General features: G+C 42.9%; 1 protein-coding gene across 1 annotated transcript; it reads right to left on the bottom strand.

Annotated features, from left to right (window-relative positions):
* Positions 1-942: 942 nt before the first annotated feature.
* Positions 943-15,086, bottom strand: HNRNPU (heterogeneous nuclear ribonucleoprotein U). Its single transcript, XM_069800602.1, has 14 exons — positions 14,148-15,086; positions 12,974-13,085; positions 12,771-12,844; positions 10,202-10,341; positions 8,577-8,676; positions 7,363-7,475; positions 6,683-6,946; positions 6,332-6,451; positions 5,716-5,844; positions 5,184-5,352; positions 4,411-4,650; positions 3,760-3,962; positions 2,478-2,549; positions 943-2,066 (listed from the first exon to the last, which is right to left on the bottom strand). The coding sequence occupies exons 1-14, from the start codon at positions 14,884-14,886 to the stop codon at positions 2,013-2,015; spliced, it is 2,529 nt and encodes an 842-aa protein (XP_069656703.1). The 5' UTR covers positions 14,887-15,086; the 3' UTR covers positions 943-2,012.
* Positions 15,087-19,634: the final 4,548 nt, after the last annotated feature.

Raw genomic sequence — 19,634 nt, 5'->3', positions numbered from 1 at the left:
AATTACACTAAACTTTTTTTGCAAGTCTGAAGAAAATTCCATTTCAGCAAAACAGATTTGGGTTTAGATTCCCCACATTTCTAGTTCATTAAATAGTGTTTCTTTAAAAACAATTTACATTTTTCTCATTCAAAGTAAAGGGATGATTTAAAGGAGTATTAACAAGGAGGGTGGTGCTGTTCATGTTTAATGTCAATATGCAGTGTCATCTGCTAGGAAGGCTAGAAGAGCAACACAACTTTACTTCTGAAGACTATTAGAAATGGACTAACATTTGAGAAAAGTTTAAAGCACACTACACTGGCTCGAGGTCTAGCTTGCTGCTGGTAAGCCTCTGCTAGTCTGTACACTGCCATGAGGAACGAACTCAGCAGGCAAATCCCAACGCCCAGATGCTGGCAGCAACATGTGTTTTCACACATGTACCCCCGAGTCCCACTTAGGACAGTTCTGTCTCTCCCCTGTCTTAACGGCATTAAAATGCAAGGAAATTAGCAGCTAACATCGCCACTACAATTTTACAAAAGCATTAAGTCTGAACAAAATAGCAGTTAAACCAAATTGAAGCTCTCTGTTCAACTCCAGGATTCATTCTCCATGACAACCCTCCTTCTGTCCTACCCCCTGTCCAGTTTATTCCCCCACTCCTTCCCTGATGTCTATTTTACAATAAATAGGTTAAGTGGATTTACATGATGCAAACGCAACTCAAAAGACTTCTGCCCTATACATATAACCATGTTAAGCTGTGAGATTATACACGTGATATATCTCTAACAGAGCAACCACCAGTTTAGATTTTTTCCAAGAAACACAAGTATTTCAGCATGTACACAGTAATGACTTTAAAACTGTCCAACATCATTGCTTTCATACATTCTCTTCCTCTTTATAGCCTTAAAGGGATTTTAGACCTTGATGGCAACAATCCCAAAACAAGAGTAAAATGAATTTATTTTATTGCAAACAAACGTCTAGAGTTAAATTTCTCCACCCACTTTCTTTAAAGAGAAAAGGAATCAGCAGGCTAAGGAGATACACCCATTTGAGAATTGACATGATTAAAAATTAGCTATAAAATGGGTGACTCACAGTTTCATTAGCTTACAAAATGGTGGAGTAACTACTACAAGCACACTAGGTATACAGTATTTTGTGGGGAAAGAGTTATACAGACACACAGCTAACTTCATATAGATCCCATTAGACAACTGGATTTACAACAAGTTTTGTTTAATAAGAAATGGGCAAAGCCAGCTTCTTTTCAGAATCAAAATGCAGAACAAATGGAAAAGAAATTATGGTGTTGTACCTTCACAAGTTTGAGCCTCCACAAATAATGCAACCAAGTTTTACAACTTTAAGAGCTTCTACATACACTCCACCTTCACTATTTAGCCCCAGGTTTCCTCTTTGCCCCCAGCATCTCATTGAGTTCCAAATGTTACAAAAAAGTCCTAGTTATTGCCAGAAACTTTTACCTCCCCCTCCTCCCCTCCCCACCCAGAAGCTTCATAGAGAGGATGGAGTGTAATATGGAGCTTTACATAATCTCATGGTATTCATGAGGGCTACTAAGGAGCCTCTGTACGAATCTGGTTGCTAACATTTCTATCGTATTGTGACATGACTCACGACTGTTTCTTAGAAATTGGGGGATGGGGAAAAAGGAGAAAATTCTTTAATAAAAAGACACCAGGTACAAAGCAACGTTTTACTTTTGTTGTGGTAAAAAAAAAGTCACATTTTACAGATAAAATGTAGAACCCTGAAATACTGACACATTCTCTTATCGTGCACAATGCTGAGGTTCTCTTACGAATCACTTTAAAACTGCAATTAAAAATGTACAAAAAAAGAAAAGAAAAAAAATCAACCCACAAAGCTTCTAAAAAAGGAACCCGCAGGCACTTCCTCTTGTGGAATGTTTAAAAAGTTAGCCTACTAAAGAAAACAGTCGACTTCTTGTGAAGGTTTTGGAGAAATATGTATCAGTTCATTTATTTGGGTATTCAATAATATCCTTGGTGATAATGCTGACTCCATGGCTTCTGACCCCAGAATTGCTGCAATAAATGGATAAATAGTTAATTTTAACCTGTAATCACATAATGGTTACATTTCTTACAGAAAAAAAAGCATTTAACAAACATCTAGTTCTGGAACTTGAGAAGATTAAAGCCCTCCCAAATAGCAGCAAGTTCCTAAACAACTGAAGGCAGTTAAGAGTTCACTTCACAGTAGTAATGTGAAGCCAAATACTACATGCCATTAAGACGGGTAAGCCATAGCTGATATTTGATATATCAAGACCATCAAGCCAGATTAAGTTCTGCACAGAAAACTATTTATAGTGATATTACCCAGCACTAAAAGATTCTGCTATCCAGTTTTGATTACACATCTAATTATTTCAGACAGCATTTTGAAACACTCCAGTTAACAATCAGTGAAAAGGTAAAGTTATGACTACTTACACCCTGCTGCCACTGGTTGTAGCCCTGAGATTGGTTTTTGTAGCCACGATTATTTCCCCTTCCTCTGAAGTTCTGCAAGAGGACAACAGTTTTTAACTACTTCATCTATATAGATTTTTCAGCAGTGTACTAATACCAATCCTTCTATTACCACCAAACCATCACAGACCATATGGAATCTTTCAAATACAAGGTATCAGGCCGAGGTTAAAAAAAACCCCCAACCACCACCACCCCCCTGCCACAAAAAAAAAAAAACAAACAAAAAAAACCCCCAAAACAAAAAAAAAACCAACAAAAAAACCACACCACAAAAACCCGAAAAACACTAGAATACCAAAAGCCTCTCCCCCTCCTCCAAGGAACTGCTTCTTAAACATAGAGCAAGAACCCCAGAATTAATAAGCCAGCTCAAACTGTTGTTGCCAGTGTTCTGGAAAGCTGGCTAATCCAGTTTTGACTCACCCTATTTCCAGCTGCTGAACTGCACCAGGACAACTAAAAATACAAGAGCTTGCCTATTTTTAGTTAGGAAAGGCTGTAGTTGCTACAAGGATGTGTTATCTGATCAGACAAAAGGATATGGGTCATACAACTGAAAACGGAAGAGCTAGTCCACAAAACTTCAAGTACAATTTATGGTACAAAAAAAGGGACATTGATACTAGTAGATAAAATAGTGCATTTCCCCTGTTTGTCAGTATTAGACAAACCTGAGCCATGTTTACTAGCATGGGCTCCATCTGCTGGCTCTTCAGTAATCAAAATTATGTTTTCAAATACTTCCACTGATATTCCATCAGTTAAGACCATGCCTAGTATATCTTTACTAGTTATGTTTGATACCAGACACCAAAACAAAGACTCTCTCCAGAGCTATTTCCAGCAAGTTCTCTAAATGCTTGATAAAGATACATCTTGACCCTAAGGCCAAACAACGGTTACTACTGTTTGGAGAAAAAAAAAAAATTAGGAAAGAAAAAAAAAAAAGAGAGAAAAAAAAATCAAACATCAAACACAAGCCTTCACACACATGACCTAAAAATCTTCATCTTTAACAGGACAGAGGTACAGTCTTAACATGGAACCTCCACATCAGCATCAGAACTTCTTAGGCCATGTTCAGAGCTCTGGGCACACACAACAAACTAGAAAGCTAGGCCTTTCAGTGTGGGATTAGTGTAGTACCACAACCAAGTTGGTGGCTATTCACAGCCACCAAACCTTTCAAACATCATCCAAATTACTGTAGTTCAACTAATAAATCCCCCCAAAGCATCACCTGGTTGTAGTTTCCCCTGTTGGGCATTCCACCTCTGTTATAGTTGCCTCTGTTTGAGTAGCCACCTCTGCTTGGAAAGACAGGGCCACGAGGATATGGGTAGCCAATTGCACCGCTGCTGCCACCGCCGCCACCGCCACCACCACCACCTCGCTGAGGCATGTTGCCTCCCCTTCTGTTGTATCCACCGCGATTGCCAGGGACTGCAGGGAGAGAGTTACTTCAATCAAGTAATTGTTAGGTCTCCAAGTACTTCTTACGTGAAGATTATTGTTCAAAATAATGATGGTATTGAAATAAAACATCCAAATTCAGTATAAAAATTTCAATGCAAAGATTAAGTCATCTGGTCATAATGAAAACTGGTAACTTAACCATGTACTAGCCCCCAGTAGAGTCTGGCACATAAGCAAACACCAAACCTAACATAAAAACTCAAAACTGTGCCTCAAACCACATGGACAGTGTAATCCAGGATTTTGACAATCCTCACTTTTAAAATTGGACAACTAACTTTGCACCAATACTTTAAACTTACTGAAATTGAAATCAAGGGTGCCACTAAGCAATAGTTGCAATGCAAGTACTACAACCTTTCTTCCCCCCAGCAGCAACAACCTCCAAAATTTACAGGCTTATTTCTTGGCTCACCTCCCCCTCTGAAGTTGCCACGCATGTTGAATCCTCCACGTCCTCTCTGACCCCTATTAAATTGATTTTTATTGCTCTTCTTGTTCTTCTTTGAGCCAGTGTTCTGTTTCTTTTCTGGTGGAAGAGACTTCTTACTTTCTTCTTTATATTGTTCCAAAAGCTTCTGAGCTTCTTCTTTTTGCAACTCTACATAGATTATTTCATCAAAACATTCTGCTACCTCTGGCAGTGTGAAGTTCCCTATAATTGCAAAAACACTGAGTATTCAGCATCTACATTCAGCTACAACCAAAGCCATAATTTAACCACCTTTCTCCCATTCTTCCTCCCACCCCCCTGCATTCCCTCAGCATAGGGACAAAATTACGTAATCTGAACATTTAAGAAATGTAACAGTGACAAAAGAAATAAACAGGTCTTCATGGAGTTGCCAGTACTGTTCCAAACCTTGAAAACATTCTGCCTATATCTTTTTTTCTTTTATAAGCCTCCACTCAGAACACCAGTTTCTGCCAAATACGTCACTTATATAGGGCACTTTATGCCAAGACAGCTTTGTGCATCTGCATGAAGCATATCAGCATAACTGAGTAGTGTTAAGGACTGCAGCAGAGGGAACACAATATAGTGTTGTCCTACAAGTTACAATAGTCTTCCAGTTTTGTTTAAGTACAACTGTTTAAGATAAAGTGATTTTTTAGACTTCACGTTTACTTAATCCTTTAAACAGATACTCAGCATCCTAAAACACAGTATAGGATTATGTTCCATGCCTTTCATTTTGAGAACTGCATGCTCTGGAAGATCTTTTCCCTCCACCTCTGCCTTCTTTTGTGTTCTTTGCTTGTAGTCTTCATCTTTTGGGCAAACAACAACTGCTTTGCGCTGGAAGCCTGCAAACAGGCACATTTTTCTCCTCTGCGCAGCTGCAGACACATTTGTCTGAAAAAAATGCAGTAACTTACTACACGTAGCTGTCATTGTAAGAGTTAAGGAAGTCAACTTATGGTGTATAGACTTCACCTCTACAAGAGCTTGCAATGAAGTTTACAAATAACTGGACATAAAGATGCTGCATAATGCAAAGTTACGAGCTCATATCCACGTGTTAAAACACTATTCCTCCCACATCCCATAAATCCAGAGAAGTTCAGACAAGCATTTGTAGTAATATCTCAACTTTGCGTCCCCTGAATGAGTAGTAAGTGAAACAACTGCTATTACAATGTAACTTTAATCCCATTTAATTACTGCACTACAGCCTATAACAAAACTTCCTTAACCCTTTTTCACTGAAGCTTCTACCTGATCCAAAATGAAATTCCGCTTCTTACGAGCTGCGATCTCAATGAACTTCCCCAGACACTGTGGAGCTCTCTGCAACAGTGTGTTAAGTTTTCCAGTGTCCGCCATCTGCCGCTTAAAACCTGCAACCTACAGAGAGATTTCCCAGAGTTAAGTAGCCCCGATACACGTGGCTGACATTTTTCTTTGCTAAATGCTTTTCACCTCGCTTCAAGGATTGTTCAAGGCCACAGCTACAAACTCATAATTGCAATTGCCAAAGCCTCCATAAGACATAGAGCTTTACAAACAAAGACACTAGGTGAATCAATACAGCTGAATCTAAGGTATACTCATTACATTACTAATTCAAAGCTAAGCGTTCTATTCTGAGGACACCAAAATAAAGAGAAGAAACAGTCAACTGTTGACTATTTAAGTATGTAGTACCACAAAAAGCTTCCAAATCCCGCTGTGCCATGCATGAGCTGGCAGCTCAGCAAGACAACAAAACTTTAATGGTCACTAGCTAACCAGCAGCTGGTTTCTCAGATTTCTTTGATACAAAACAAGCCCATGGCAGCCAAAGACCTTGGATTTACAGCAAGTCTTTAACATACCAAGAAATATCACTTACCATCATTTTGTCCATAATAGTGTTTGTCCCAAGAATGTTGTATTTCCCAGGATTTGCTGCTGCATGTTTGGTAACCCAGGTAGTCTTGCCAGCTCCAGGCAAGCCAATCATCATCACCACCTGTGACAACAGGTTCTGTATTTTAGATACTAGTTCAAAGGTTTTCTTTAATATGCACCTTAGACCAGCAAGCCTAATGGAAAGTGAGTGGCGGGTGATGAAGAGTCACCGGATACCAAGTATTAAAGCTCCCAATCAAAAAGGTCAGAGTGTTGTACAATAGTCTGCTTAAACTCCACCACTTCTGTTCATCTATCTCAACAACCTTGAGATTATCAATGAGAAACTTACCTCACAATCTTTCTTTTGCTCAGGTCCCTTTGGTCCTCGGACCCTATCCTCCAGGGGAACCTTCTGGATGAAGGTATACTCTTCAGGTACAGGAAAGTAAGGTTCCTCCTTCTGACCAAAGTTGAACTCAACTGCACAGTTATGGCAGAGAACATGTGGGAAGAGTGGCCGCCCATCAAGAACTTCCTTACTTATTTTGAATGCAACACCAAGCTCTTGTCCATTCTTGGAATATGAGAGTTCCACTTCATCACCATCAAAATTCTGGTTTTCAAGACAAAGCATTAGTTTGGATAAAATTACTCACCTCGCACTATAAAGTTATATTAGACATTTCACTATATTGGCTATATTCACTCAACTCCTGCAACAGTGTTTTATTATAAAGGATCTACTTAAAAGTTTTCTCCTAAAATGAGTTACTGTCAATGATCATCTCGTTCAAGATCTGATTTATTTTTTTCTAAAAGGCTCTGAAGACATTTCTCTGTGAATATAAAATCTTAACACATTGACAACAGTCACTGTTGATAATGCCTGCTATTTCTACCTCCTCCCTATAGTAAACAACTTGTCTTGCTCCAAGTTCTTCCTGTATCTGGTTTACGGCTTCTCACATCAAAGCAGTCTAAAAATTCAAGGATGTTTTTCCTCAAAAGAAAATATAAGTGAAAACTTACAGCAAAACATCCAATCACATCATTTTCATCAAACTTCTCACCAAAGTCTTCAGTCTCACAATTGCATGTCTTTATTCCTTTTAGAGAATACCCATAAGAAAACTCTTCTTCACCTGAAGAAATAATTTAAACTTATTAAAAATAGGCATTTTTTAGAAATACAATCAATTCACAGCTACATAAGTAAGCTGCTGTTCAGTACGTTTTTTTAATGCCAAAACAAGCTATGACCCCTAAACAGCTACAGCTTGTTCTTGTATTCAAGAATACTGACACCTGAGATAGAACAGCAGTATCTCCCCCATCCCAGTTTTAATAGCCTTATGCTGCTGGTTCCAGATTCATGTTGACATAAAACTGAACTGCCACATAAAGAAATGAGCAAGTATTTTTAAACTCTGAAGACCTGATTATGCACCAGTATACCTGTAACGTAGTCAGAAAGGCTTTCTGAATTTGTTCTCCAGTAGCACTTACCCCTCCCCATTTTAAAGGGAGTTTAGCAGACATTCAGCCTATGCGACAACTGAGTATGAAGCTGCAAGGAACAAGCTAACAGAAAGTGTCAAACACAAGGACCCAGGTGGAACTTAAGTACTTAACTAGAAAGCTGCTGCTGCTGTTAGAACATACCAAATTCATATACATTTCCCACAAACATATGTCTCAGCAGCAAGTATTAGTTATAAATACCATTATGATCAGTTCCCATGTATCTAATGAAATTGTACTTTCTTCTTCCTAGCTACTTTCAGAAATGAGGATTCTGCTCCCAAGTCAAAAGAATTATAATGTAGCTATCCAGGAATCTTTCTTCACTGGTTAAATCTTATACCATGCCCCACCTTTGAATAATAAAAAAAAGGGGGGGGGGGGGGGCTGCGAAACCCCTCTTCCTATTTATGACACTACACGAAAAGGAGAAATCCTTAACCTTGTCAGGTCTTCAAAAGAATGTTCTCCACAACCCACACCTGACCACTGAAAGAATTAACTCTCAAATCATGTACTCCTTACAGGCCTGAGTATTTAATGACTTTATTTGGTCCCAGTAATAAACTTTCTTGTACCACAACCAGGGAACGATTCAAGATAAGACTTCTCAGAACACACAGACTACAGTTGCTAAGCTTTTCCCATCTGCTTAAGAAAAAACGACAAAACTTCAACCATATACACAATAATACAGAAGTAACCAAATGTTTAAGTCTTACCAAGCAACATTCCACTTGTGTTCAGTGACCAGCCAACTCGTACTTCATGTATGTCAATGTCTTTTGTATACAGGTGTTTAACAGGAATCTTTTCTGTAACCTATTTTTAAATTATTCATTAAAAGGTATGTAGTATTTATTAGACATTAACAAGATGGAAACACAAAGGTAACATCTGGAAGCTTTACACTTCACTTTCTGCAAAAATAAACATGCTTAAGTACGTGAAACCACAAGCTAATGAATAAATAGTTGCATCTCCTGACTGACTGAGCAATGAAGATGCAAGATACCATATACCTTCAAAGCACTTAAGTCATAGCAGTCCCTCTCAGTGGCCAAATGCCTTAATCCTTTTGACACTGTATTAAAATCACAAAGATGTATACATGTATTTAAAAAAAATAATTGCCATAAAGTTGGGATTAATAGGAAATTAACTTTGTCAATAAAATGTGGTAATGGATAAAAAAAATTGCTTTACCAAGACTGGGGAAAATACTACACTCATCCCTTTCCACAGTAAGCAGACTTCCTGGGCAAGTTACCAGCTTCCAAGCAACATACCCAGATTCAAAAAAAGCCACCTAAAAGCACTGGAATTTGTAGGCAACCAGCTATTTTCTAACTCCCTTTACAAACTTCACGAAACTAAAGTGAAAAACTTATCAGCATCCTACCAGTTTCCACAACTATTCCAGTCAGGTGACCGAGGTGAAACTGATTTGAAAGTGAACAGGGCAATAAATACTGTCATCAATTTCACTTCACTGGCCTTCCAAAGTTATAGGTACCAACACAGAAATCACTCAATGAAAGAGCATGGAGAATGGGATCACTACCCACTCCTCATGGTAGTGGTTAGATTTGAAAGTACTAGAGGAGGAGAGTAAGCCTTTATATACACAGGCACATCATATGCAAAGAAGCCTTTAAAATTGTTAAGTAATAAATAAATAAAACCGAACTCTATGCCTCCTGTTCTTCTTTTGCCAAAAAGTGGGAGAAATCTGTTTATTACAAGGCTGATTGCTCTTCGCCATTCTCACCCTTTAGGAGAACTCTCGCTCTCAAAATTCAAGTATCTGTAAATACATGCACGGCATACACAAGTCAGAATTATTCAGGTTGGAAGGGACCTCTGGAGGTCATCTAGCCCAAATCCTTGCTTTGAGCAGGTCAAACTCAAAGACTAAGCAGGAACAGAAAAAGGACTGCTGGGATAATTTATATGCCTTTAAAAAAAAAAGAGCCAAGCTTTCTGTAATCTTCAGAAAGTACATGCAAACTTCTGACTAGCAAGTATCAAAATTCTTCCAAGTGTTGATGCATGAGGTGCCAAATAAAATTCTTTGTTCAAAAATGAGATCAGAAGTTACACATTCAGGGCAAATGCAAGGTGCTTTTTTTTTTTTCTTAAATGGAAGTTCTTATAGAAGAGGAAGCAGTTTTGCAATTGACCAATCTTTTATCAAGAACCATTTCACAGGCTTCTAAGAGAAGGCCTTCTGAAAGTCCTGTTCACCTGAAATAGTTTCAGCTAAGTCCAAAAAAACTGACAAATATAAACAGTATTATATTTAAGCATGCAAAACAGTCTCCCATAAAACATCAGTTTAACTCACCTTCATCTCAAAGCAGACTTTGCCTTTAGAAACTCCATAGGAGGCTCTCCCTCCAGCCCAAAGGAAAGCAAAGCTTTCCATGGTCAGAGAGGAAGCACTAAACCGGTCTCTTGAGATTTTAAAATGCAGGTCACAGTTATCTGTTAACATAAAAATCATTCCGTTTACTCTTATTACAAAATAAAGTACAGCTGTCCAATGTTATGCATTAAAGGTGATTTCAGCTTTCAAAGGTGATTTTCAAGACAAACTGTCAGCAAGTGCTCAGCATCTTTCAGGAAGCAACTGAACACATGCCTAGATGGAGCTGCAGGCTGAAGCTCAGCCAAAAATCTTAGGAAAAGCTAGCTAACAAGAATAATTTTCAAGGTGCCTTCTTCACTCCTGTCACCAAATTCCCTCTATTTTTTTCTATCTGCTTAAAAACCTGAATTTCACCTCATCTGTTCTAACTTTTTTTTTTCAGTTACCTGAGATACTTCCATCAATACAGAGCAAAGGAATCTGCGTTGTGCTTTTTGCATTACTTGCTAGATACCTTTTTTGAAGTCGTCTTACCCCTCATGCCCAAACCTAAGGGCAGCTGAGAAACAAAAATACTTGTGTTCCTATTTACTCAAGCACTGAAAGTAGTACTGTCTTTGGTTAATATAGTCAATTATCAAGTCCAATTAGATTAAGCCAATTGAAATAAAGTCAGTTAAGTCAAGTGCAGATAGGTTAAGCACACAGAATGTGGCAAGAGAATGTACTTCACCCAAGAACACAATCTGCACTATGAATTCACCTATCGCTCCAAGAACTTAAGTGAAACCTTTGTTTTGCAGACTTCTTCAGAGCCGCACACCACAAAATTTCAAATTTATCTTCTAGTAGGTTTCAGAAAGACATTGTGAAATGGTAACATGAGGTGCAGGATATAGCACTTGAATTCCCCAGAGCAAGGAATCCATAGAAGAAACTCCAAACCTATTTGACAGTTACAAGAAAGGAGTGAAATGAGTGAGCAGGGAGTTCTGCCCTGGTGTAAAATCCACACGCTGCCCAAGTACACCAAAATGCAGTCTTCCCTGTATGACTGGTAACTCTCATGCATGAGATCTTGTTTTGTTTGCATACAGCCATCCCCAGTTGCAACTACAATATTTGTGATCCAAGTGTTTTCTCATTAGTACTTCTGTTATTTATTGCATGAAAACCAGATAAAATAATACAGAAGAAACCCACCTGTATAGGTTACTTTTAGAACAACAAATGAGAACAGAATCTGAAGTTACAGCTTCCTTGTAAGACACAGGTAATAAAAAGCACTTAAGAGTGCTAAACCTCTTATATGTCTGGATCATTACGGTCCAGAAAAGAGAGTGCCAAGTTGTTACACAATTCAGTCTTGAAGCTATGTTTGATTCTGATCTCCAAGCAGTCTGTCAACACTTTAAACTAAATCACAATGTCTATCCAGTAACAAAACTTTCTACTAGAAATAATAATAATAATAAAGTAGCTACTACTCAGTTACTGGGAAAATCAGAAGTTCTTGCAAAGGTGGCTACTCACCAGGTTAGCAGCTAGAAACTTGAGATTTAGTTAGCAAAATGTCAAGGATGGCATATTCAGCAATTTACATAGCTGTAAACTAATACCTCCTTCCATTTAAAAACATTTCTTGGGGAAAAAACACATGGATCTACCAGCAAATATGCCAGATAATGCCAAAATTTAAGCTTTCCTTCCATGGCACTTAAAGAATCCAATGAGTTCAAGCATCACTTATTCAAGTTTTCTAATAATGCACTAAGTCCTTATACTTACCCTCATGAATACAAATGTCAACTTTGCCCCAGTCATGGTACATCACAATAACAGTAACATTTATAATCTGCCTCAACCTCCCTCCCCCCGCCCCTGGCACTGTTTGTAGGTACTTTTCAATTTCTATGCCCTTTCTGACCAATTCTCTCTGCCATCCCATTTGCACAAAGCACCCCCGCCAGCCCCAAACTCCCAGGTTGCACAAGTGGGTCACTTTAAGGAGGCCTTACCTGATTTTTGTTGTTGTTGTTAAATTTATCAGAAAACATGAAAAAATACTCCACTGGTTGGTACATAAATAGGGCCTTAGCAGGTCACACAGGATGCTCACTTCACAAATTGTACTACTGTAATGACCTACACTATTGACTCTCAGAACTTTCTGAAGTGCAAAGCTCATGTACTATACAGTTAGCTTCTCAAGCTGTTTCTAGAGTGTTCCATGCTCACTCGACAGTTGGCCAGCTTAGTTTCCACACTAGATTAGTGTTTTCATTAAGATTTCTTCAGAAAACTGTACAATATCACAGACTTCATAGGAAAACCAAGCTTATTACTGCTAATGTAAGACCCATATACCCTTCTGCTCGTTTGTATACTGAAAATGGGTGGAAACACCGCTTGCAATTTTTTTTTTAAAGTTACGTGGTGGTGAAAGTCAACAAATGTATTCACCCCACATTTCAGAAAGTGTGGCTTTAAGATTAAAAGCGTAACACCACATCTTTCCAGACTAAAGGAAAGCATGTTTACTCACAAGTATCAAGACAAACCACTGTGTCGTCAAAATGTTCATCTTCTTCTTCAACAGGTGGTTGAGGGGATTTGGCCCTGAACAAAACAAAAGCAAAGAAACCAAAGATAATAAAGCTACACGTATTTTGACACTGCTAAAATAAGCATTTCTGTACTTTACTTCTCCTCATTCAGAAAATGCTGCCCAGCATCAAGTTTATTTACCTGCTGTACTTATTTTCCTCAATGTATTCAAAATATCCACGGCCATGGTCTTCACGTGGTCTCTTCACTCCCCTCTTTTTCTCACCAGGTTTTTGTTCTGTTTTAGCATCTCCTGTAACAGAATTAATGATTTATTTTAATTACACAAAGTAACTCTTTAATTGGGAATAAAATCCTATACGACACTTCCAACTTTGGAAATTGTGAGAACCTACAGCACGAGAAAAGCAATAGCACCCTAGAGAAAAATTCTGCTTTGTACTAAGATAAGAAGCCGTATCTGGAATTTTCTCAGAAGATGCAAAACTTGTCTGCTAAATCGTCTCTGATCCACGACAGAAGCAGCCAGTACACCACGCAGCAGCTCGTGCAGCCCTCAATGTTGAGATCCCCACAGAAAAGCCAGACCGCTCCCAAGCGGTTAAGAAAAAAATTTAAAAAACAAACACCACCACCCCCCCCCCCCAACCCCACAAAACCGGACAAAAACCCCTCCTGCCACGCCAGACCCGCACCCCCCCCGCCGCCGCCAGCAGGACATTCCCGGCCGCTCGCAAGGGCAGCGATCCGCACGACTGCGCCTCCTCTCGGCCGGCGGCGGCCCGGCCGGCAGCCCCGCCTGGGGCCGCCCGGCTGCCTGCAGGGAAGGGATTCCGCCTCCTCCCTCCCGCCTCCATTGTACCAGGCCTTCCCAACGCCATCCCGAGCGGCGCCCAGGCCGGAAGTGACGTCACGCCGCCGAGCGCTCCTCAGCACAATACAGCGCGCCCCAGCGGCCCCTCCGCCGCCGCCCCTCCCCCCCCCCGCGGCCCGGCGCGGCGGCCCCTTCCCCGCGCCTCCCCACCCCGCGCGACGGCCCCTCCTCCTCCGGCCCTGCACAACGGCCCCTCACGGGACCCTCGGCCCCCCCACCAGCGCCCGCGGGGCCCGGCGCAGCGCCTGGAGGGGAGCACGCGGTGCCGCGCGGGGTGGGGGGTGGGGGGCCGTAGACCCCCCCCCTTCCCCGCGGGGGAGGCGCCGCCGTCGCGCCGGCCGCGAACGCCCTCCCGCGCGCGCCCCGGAAACCGCCCTCCTGGCCGTTGCCGTCCCCCGCCCCCCCCCCCCCCCCCCGCAACGGGGGTTCCCGGGGGGGGGGGAATTAACTGCCCCCCCCCTTCCCGCCGCGCACACTCACCGCCGGTGGCCTGAGCCCCGGGGCGGCCGCCGCCGCCGCCACCTTCCGCTTTCTTCTGCTGCTGCTGCTGCTGCTGCTTGGCGGGGCCCGCCGGGCCGGAGGGGGCCGCCGCCGGGGGCCCGGAGGCGCCGCCAGCGCTTTTGCCGGGGGCTTCCTTGGCGGCGCCGCGCGGCTGGAGGAGCGGCGGGGGCTGCTGCTGCTGCTGGGGCTGCGGCGGCTGCTGCTCCCCGTGCCCGTTGGCGTCCCCAGCCGCGGCCTCCTCCTCGTCGGCGAGTTCGTCCTCCCCCTCTTGGAAGCCCTGGTCGTCTCCGTTCTCATCCTCCTCCTCCTCCTCTTCCTCCTCCTCGCCGCCCGCCTCCTCTTCCATGGGGCCGCCCCCGGCCCCCGCCCGCTCGCCGTTCTCCTCGCCCAGCTCCATGGCGTCGCCATCGGCGGCCTCCAGCCCTTCCTCGTCGTCGTCCTCCGCGGTGGAGGCCGCGGCCTGGTCGGGGCCTCCCCCTTGGTGGAGCTGCGAGGCGCCCCCGCCGCTCTCGGCTGCCTCCCCCTCCATGCTGCCGTTGCCAGGCTCAACTGCGCTGCTGGCGGGGCCTCCCCCGCCGGCCTCCTCCTGGTCTAGCGCGGCCTGGAGCCGCTCCATGAGCTCGGCCTTGAGGCCCTTGTCGGAGAGGCGCCGCTTTTTCAGCTCCTCCTTCAGCTCCGACACCTTCAGCTTCTTCACGTTCACGGGCGAGCAGCTCATGGCGGCGGCGGCTCGATCCCTGGGCGGGCGACTCTGGGCTGGGGCGGACGGCGGCGGCGGCGGCTCTGGGTCGGGGCCCCGGCGGGAGGCGGTGGGTGGGTGGCGCGGCTGGTTCGTGCGGCTGCGGCAGCTGCAGAGCGGACCCGCCTGGCGCCAAATCCTTTCAGCGAGCTCGCGAGGGAGACGCGCCTCGCGGGGCCGAGCACGCAGCACTGCCCGCCCCGCCCCCGCGCACGTCGTCCCTCCTCCCCCCTGTTCCCCCCGCTACCGTAACGGCCGCCCGCGCGCGCCCGTACCGTAAATACCCGCCCGAGCGCAGCGGCTCCGCGCGGACCCGGCCCGCTCTCAGCCGTGGGCCGGCCGGCCGCCGCGCCGCGGAGCGGAGCCTGAGGGGCAAGAGCGGCTCTCCCTGCCGGCACGGCCCGCTCCGCGCCGGCAGCTGTACCTGCGCCATGTTGGGCAAGGCGGCAGCAGGAAGCGCGGCCGCCGGCACCGCCGTTGTCCCCGCTCCGATACACCCCTTCGGCAAAACGATCCGCTGGGGACTGGAAATCAGTCACCGTGTCACCCGAGCGGGCCCCCGCCCGTCCTTCTGGCGTGGATTAAACCCGAAGAAGGTCCCAGACCAACTAAACGGTCGTCCGTTCCGTGTCGTCCCCCCCCCCCCAGCGCTGGCCCTGTTTCCAGGCCACAGCCTCGCAGGCCCGGCAGCTCCTTCCCCCCCCCCCGCCCCACTGCCGGGCGCCCATCTCGGGCCTAGTCAGCACAGTTTGTGGCGTAAAGGGTTTGAAAACGAATCTAGCTACTTAAAATCGTTACCCTGATTCAACCTTGTTAACACAGTTACGTAAGGACAAAGGTAGAGCTATATACCCATTCCTTCACCGGCTGCAGCACTGAGAGGCGTGCACGGATGCGATCTTTGACTACATGGGGCTGGGGCTAGCTAACAAAGCCACGGGACTAACAAAGGTTTTTCAGGTACATTAACTCTCCTCCGGACAAAAAGCACTAGTCTGGAGCTCAGCACAGAGCTGATCTGCTAACCAGAACTGCTCAGTTTTCCCTCTTTCTCCCTCTGCACAGCATTAATTTGGGGCTCTCCTCAGCCACCGAGTTGTACAGTGGTTGAATTTTTCCAATTTGGTCAAAAGTTCCTTGAAAACAAACAGCAGAGAGGGTTTCACATGAATGGAAAGGCAGCACTAATCTACAAGTCTGCTTCCTTGGGGAGCCTGGATAAAAAGCTAATTTTCACTTGCAGAAAAAGAAAAGCAAGTCAAACAACTGGAACATCAGTATGAAGCACAACAGAAGGGAAGGTGTGTTTGGCATGAAGTTGCCTTGTGTTGGTACAGGTCGCGTGGCCTTCTGAACCAGAACAAATTACATTTACCTGCGCCGAGAGGAAGGGAGGAGAGACCAGGAAGTCACACTGTTTTAACAGCACAATGAAAGGCCTCTTCCAAGCACACATGCACACGCACATACAGTGCTCTGTCCTCAGTCAGGCTGTATCCCTTTGGAGGAAACATGACTCAGTCGGCAAGGTTAGCTCAACTCGTCACTGCACAACGGCTTGTTGGAACAGAGACAGGGAGAACTCCCTCATGCAATACACACAGATGAGAAAAAGGTTGCCAGAACTTTTCCCTTACTATAAATGCAAGTTAGTAGATTTTTTTTCTCAGTCTAGTAGGTCAGAGTCATCTCAATAGGGGAAAAAAAGGGCAAGAGTGCATCAGTGCTAGGGAGAGGTCAGTGCGTGATCAAGCTGCACCAGTATAAGTCATTACCTTTGTCCATTTCTTCATGAAAGAGCTATCTTAGCTAGTCTGCTGAGCTACTCTCTATATATACACTGTTCTGCCAAGGTGGGAACAAAAGTGTACAGGGTTCACCTAGTGTCCTATTGCAAGATTACTGACTGAAGCTTACAGATAACTCTGCATTAATTTAGATGTCATCTGCCTGTCCAACCTCCATGTTCTTTTTTTGAATGTAAAAAAAAATTAAACAGAAAATATATCATTAAGTCTTTATGACTTGTATTATATCTGAACTTCAGACAGAGCCCTTCGTTTAAACCTTGATCTGGCACAGGCCTCTTCACATGTTGAGCTATGCTTCTGGAAGAGCTTCATCGACCTGATGCCTGATAATCCCTCCCACCACTGCAAACTTTATAGATTCTTTTAGGCCAGTTTTGGATCCCTAAACATTGCCTTAAATTAGCACATCTGCCCAAATTCACAGCACCTCTGTGTTAGAAAATGCCCTTGTTCAGAATCACCCTAGAGCTGCAGTCCTCACATGTAATCCCATTCCGAAACAATGTCATGTCTGCCTACTTCAGTAACATGCTCATACTGCTTTATACTCCTGTTACCATGGAGAAACAAAACAGCTAACAGCTTTGAGACACATCAGGAGATTACTTACTTAACCTAAAGCATTCAAGCCTGTATATAAAGGCACAAACAAATACATAAAGTAAGAATCATATTTTTTTCCCCAGAAATTTAACATCACCAACCTGAGAATTTTTTTTTAAAGTTACTAAGGCTATCTCATTATTAAACCACTTAGAAGGCTGAACTTTTTTTTTTTTAAAAAGGAGATTAATTCATACCATAGCAGTAAGGGTACTTACTATCTAACTACACACTTAGTTACACTACCAAACAAGTGTAGTAGGACTGTGTTTTCAGACTACAGTTATGTTACCTATTATTATAGAATAATAGTCAATTTTCAGATGTCAGGTGATTCAACTGTGGTAAGAACAGCATTTCTTATAAAGCTAAGTACGTAAAATACACACGTAACTGAAATAGATACGTAACCCTAATGACTGCCTCTCAGTGTAAAAAAAAAAAAAAGCTTTTTTATGTTTAAGTTAAATACATATTTCTTACAAATTTGCTTCTGAGAAAAACTGTCCAAGATAGCTCCCCTGTCCTCTTCGAGTCCTACATTTCAGGAGTTTGCATCTTCCCTATTCATACTTTGAAGGGGAAAAATAAGGGGATACACTCTCCTCATTGCTGTGCCCTCTCAATTCAGATAGTAGATCCTTCAACTCAGCTTTTCCTAGATCATGCAGATAGATACCAGCCATATTATAAAAATGAGTGTTTGGTAATGTGAACTTCCAAAACAAGAAAGTGCTAGAGGAAAGCACTTTAGCTTTAATTCGCAAAGCTGCTACTTGTATGATAGCAATGGCCGTATGAAAAACAAAACAACATTGTTGATAACCACAAGTACTCCTCTATTAAAATTGCCTTTTCTTTGGTCTCAAAATATATGAAAAAAAATCTTCCTTTCCATTTAGGTGGAAAGTGACATCTACCCATACTAACAGATGCAATTCTATGCACTTTATTTATCCATCATATGACATTTTCCTCCTGACTGTGCTACTTTCTAACTTAAAAGAATGTTTTTCTCTCCAAACCAGTCTCCCCTCTCAAATGTAATTTGGGATCCTCCTTCTGGGACTTGGCTCTTCAACAGATCAGTTACTGTGGTTTCCCTCACTTTTGTTTGTGCTGATTTAGACTTTAATTAGTCACTTTCCTCACTCATAATGTTCTTTCCATTATTCACCCTTAGTCCTTCCACATCCCCCTCCTCCTCCTGTTCGCCAAGAGCAGTGACAAAGGGATGACAAAAAGAAGAGCAGGCTTTCAGGAGGGGACCTGATAGTCTCAGAAGTCCCATCCCACCTGGGCTTTGAACCTTTCCATACACCTTTGTTACTGATTTGTTATTAGTTAGAATTAATCATATTTAATTTTAATAGGAATATGGAACTATAAGAAATATTTTAGCAAAATTATATATTGCATTCTATACATTTAACCAACAACTAACAGCTGCTGTGAAATCCCCTGTATAGCCCTGTACCAAGGCCGGAGGAATTGGTTAAAATCATCTAGTAGGAACATTTAGAACTTAGATAACAGATGTCAGAATTTCAAATTAATAGGAACTTAGGAACTTAAGACAATGTATTATGTGTAACTATAAGAATTCGAGTATTGTCTGAAATCAGTTAACCACAGAAGCTTTGGTAAAGATTTACTTCGATCTAATTAACGAGAATTCCAATCAGTGGAGTTAAGTGAGATTAACCAATGATTGTTTTAGTATAAGAATATTGATAAGGTGGTGTGACTGAGGGCCAATCACTAGAAATATTAAATTCAAGAATTAACATTGAATGTATTTTATGTAAATCTAATACATGATGGCAAAAATCGTACTGCGCAGAATCACATGAGAGGTCAACTATTGGACAAAGTGAGGAAGACTATGGAAGACCACCAGAGGGCTTCTGAAGACCACCAGAGACCCTCATTGCACCTGCGTAAAGGACATTTACATATGCTAATCACTTCACAGAAATCCAATGAATATGTATAACCTTTCTTGGAAATCTAATGAATATGTATGAATATGTTTAATATAAGGTGTATGATTTTGGTGTTCAGGGGTGCGTGGTTCGTGAGAGGACTCACCCGTGCACCCGGCCGTCAATAAAGAAGTGTCTGCTTATCTACACTAAATTGGTGTTGATAAGTTCTTTATTCCGAGTTTTTCGGCAACACCTTCAGTGTTGCAGGAGGACCCAGGCATTTATGTTTTCCTAGTTCTGCTCTCTTACAGCCTTGTCTGTCCTGTTAGGGCTGTTCTTGAATGCTTTACCCTATGTCTGACCATCACAATATGCTCTTCGTCTC

Source organism: Haliaeetus albicilla, chromosome 13 (genome assembly GCF_947461875.1).
Source record: "Haliaeetus albicilla chromosome 13, bHalAlb1.1, whole genome shotgun sequence".
Classification (NCBI taxonomy): domain Eukaryota; kingdom Metazoa; phylum Chordata; class Aves; order Accipitriformes; family Accipitridae; genus Haliaeetus; species Haliaeetus albicilla.
This window is presented reverse-complemented; position numbering and strand designations above follow the sequence as displayed.

Excerpts from the sequence above, each read along its gene's own strand:
- HNRNPU (XM_069800602.1), bottom strand. The coding sequence starts at position 14,886 with ATGAGCTGCTCGCCCGTGAACGTGAAGAAGCTGAAGGTGTCGGAGCTG. Across the intron at positions 6,947-7,362 it reads ATGTGATTGGATGTTTTGCT|AATTTTGATGGTGATGAAGT; the intron begins GTAAGTTTTCAC and ends CTTGAAAACCAG. Across the intron at positions 6,452-6,682 it reads AGCAAAAGAAAGATTGTGAG|GTGGTGATGATGATTGGCTT; the intron begins GTAAGTTTCTCA and ends CTGTTGTCACAG.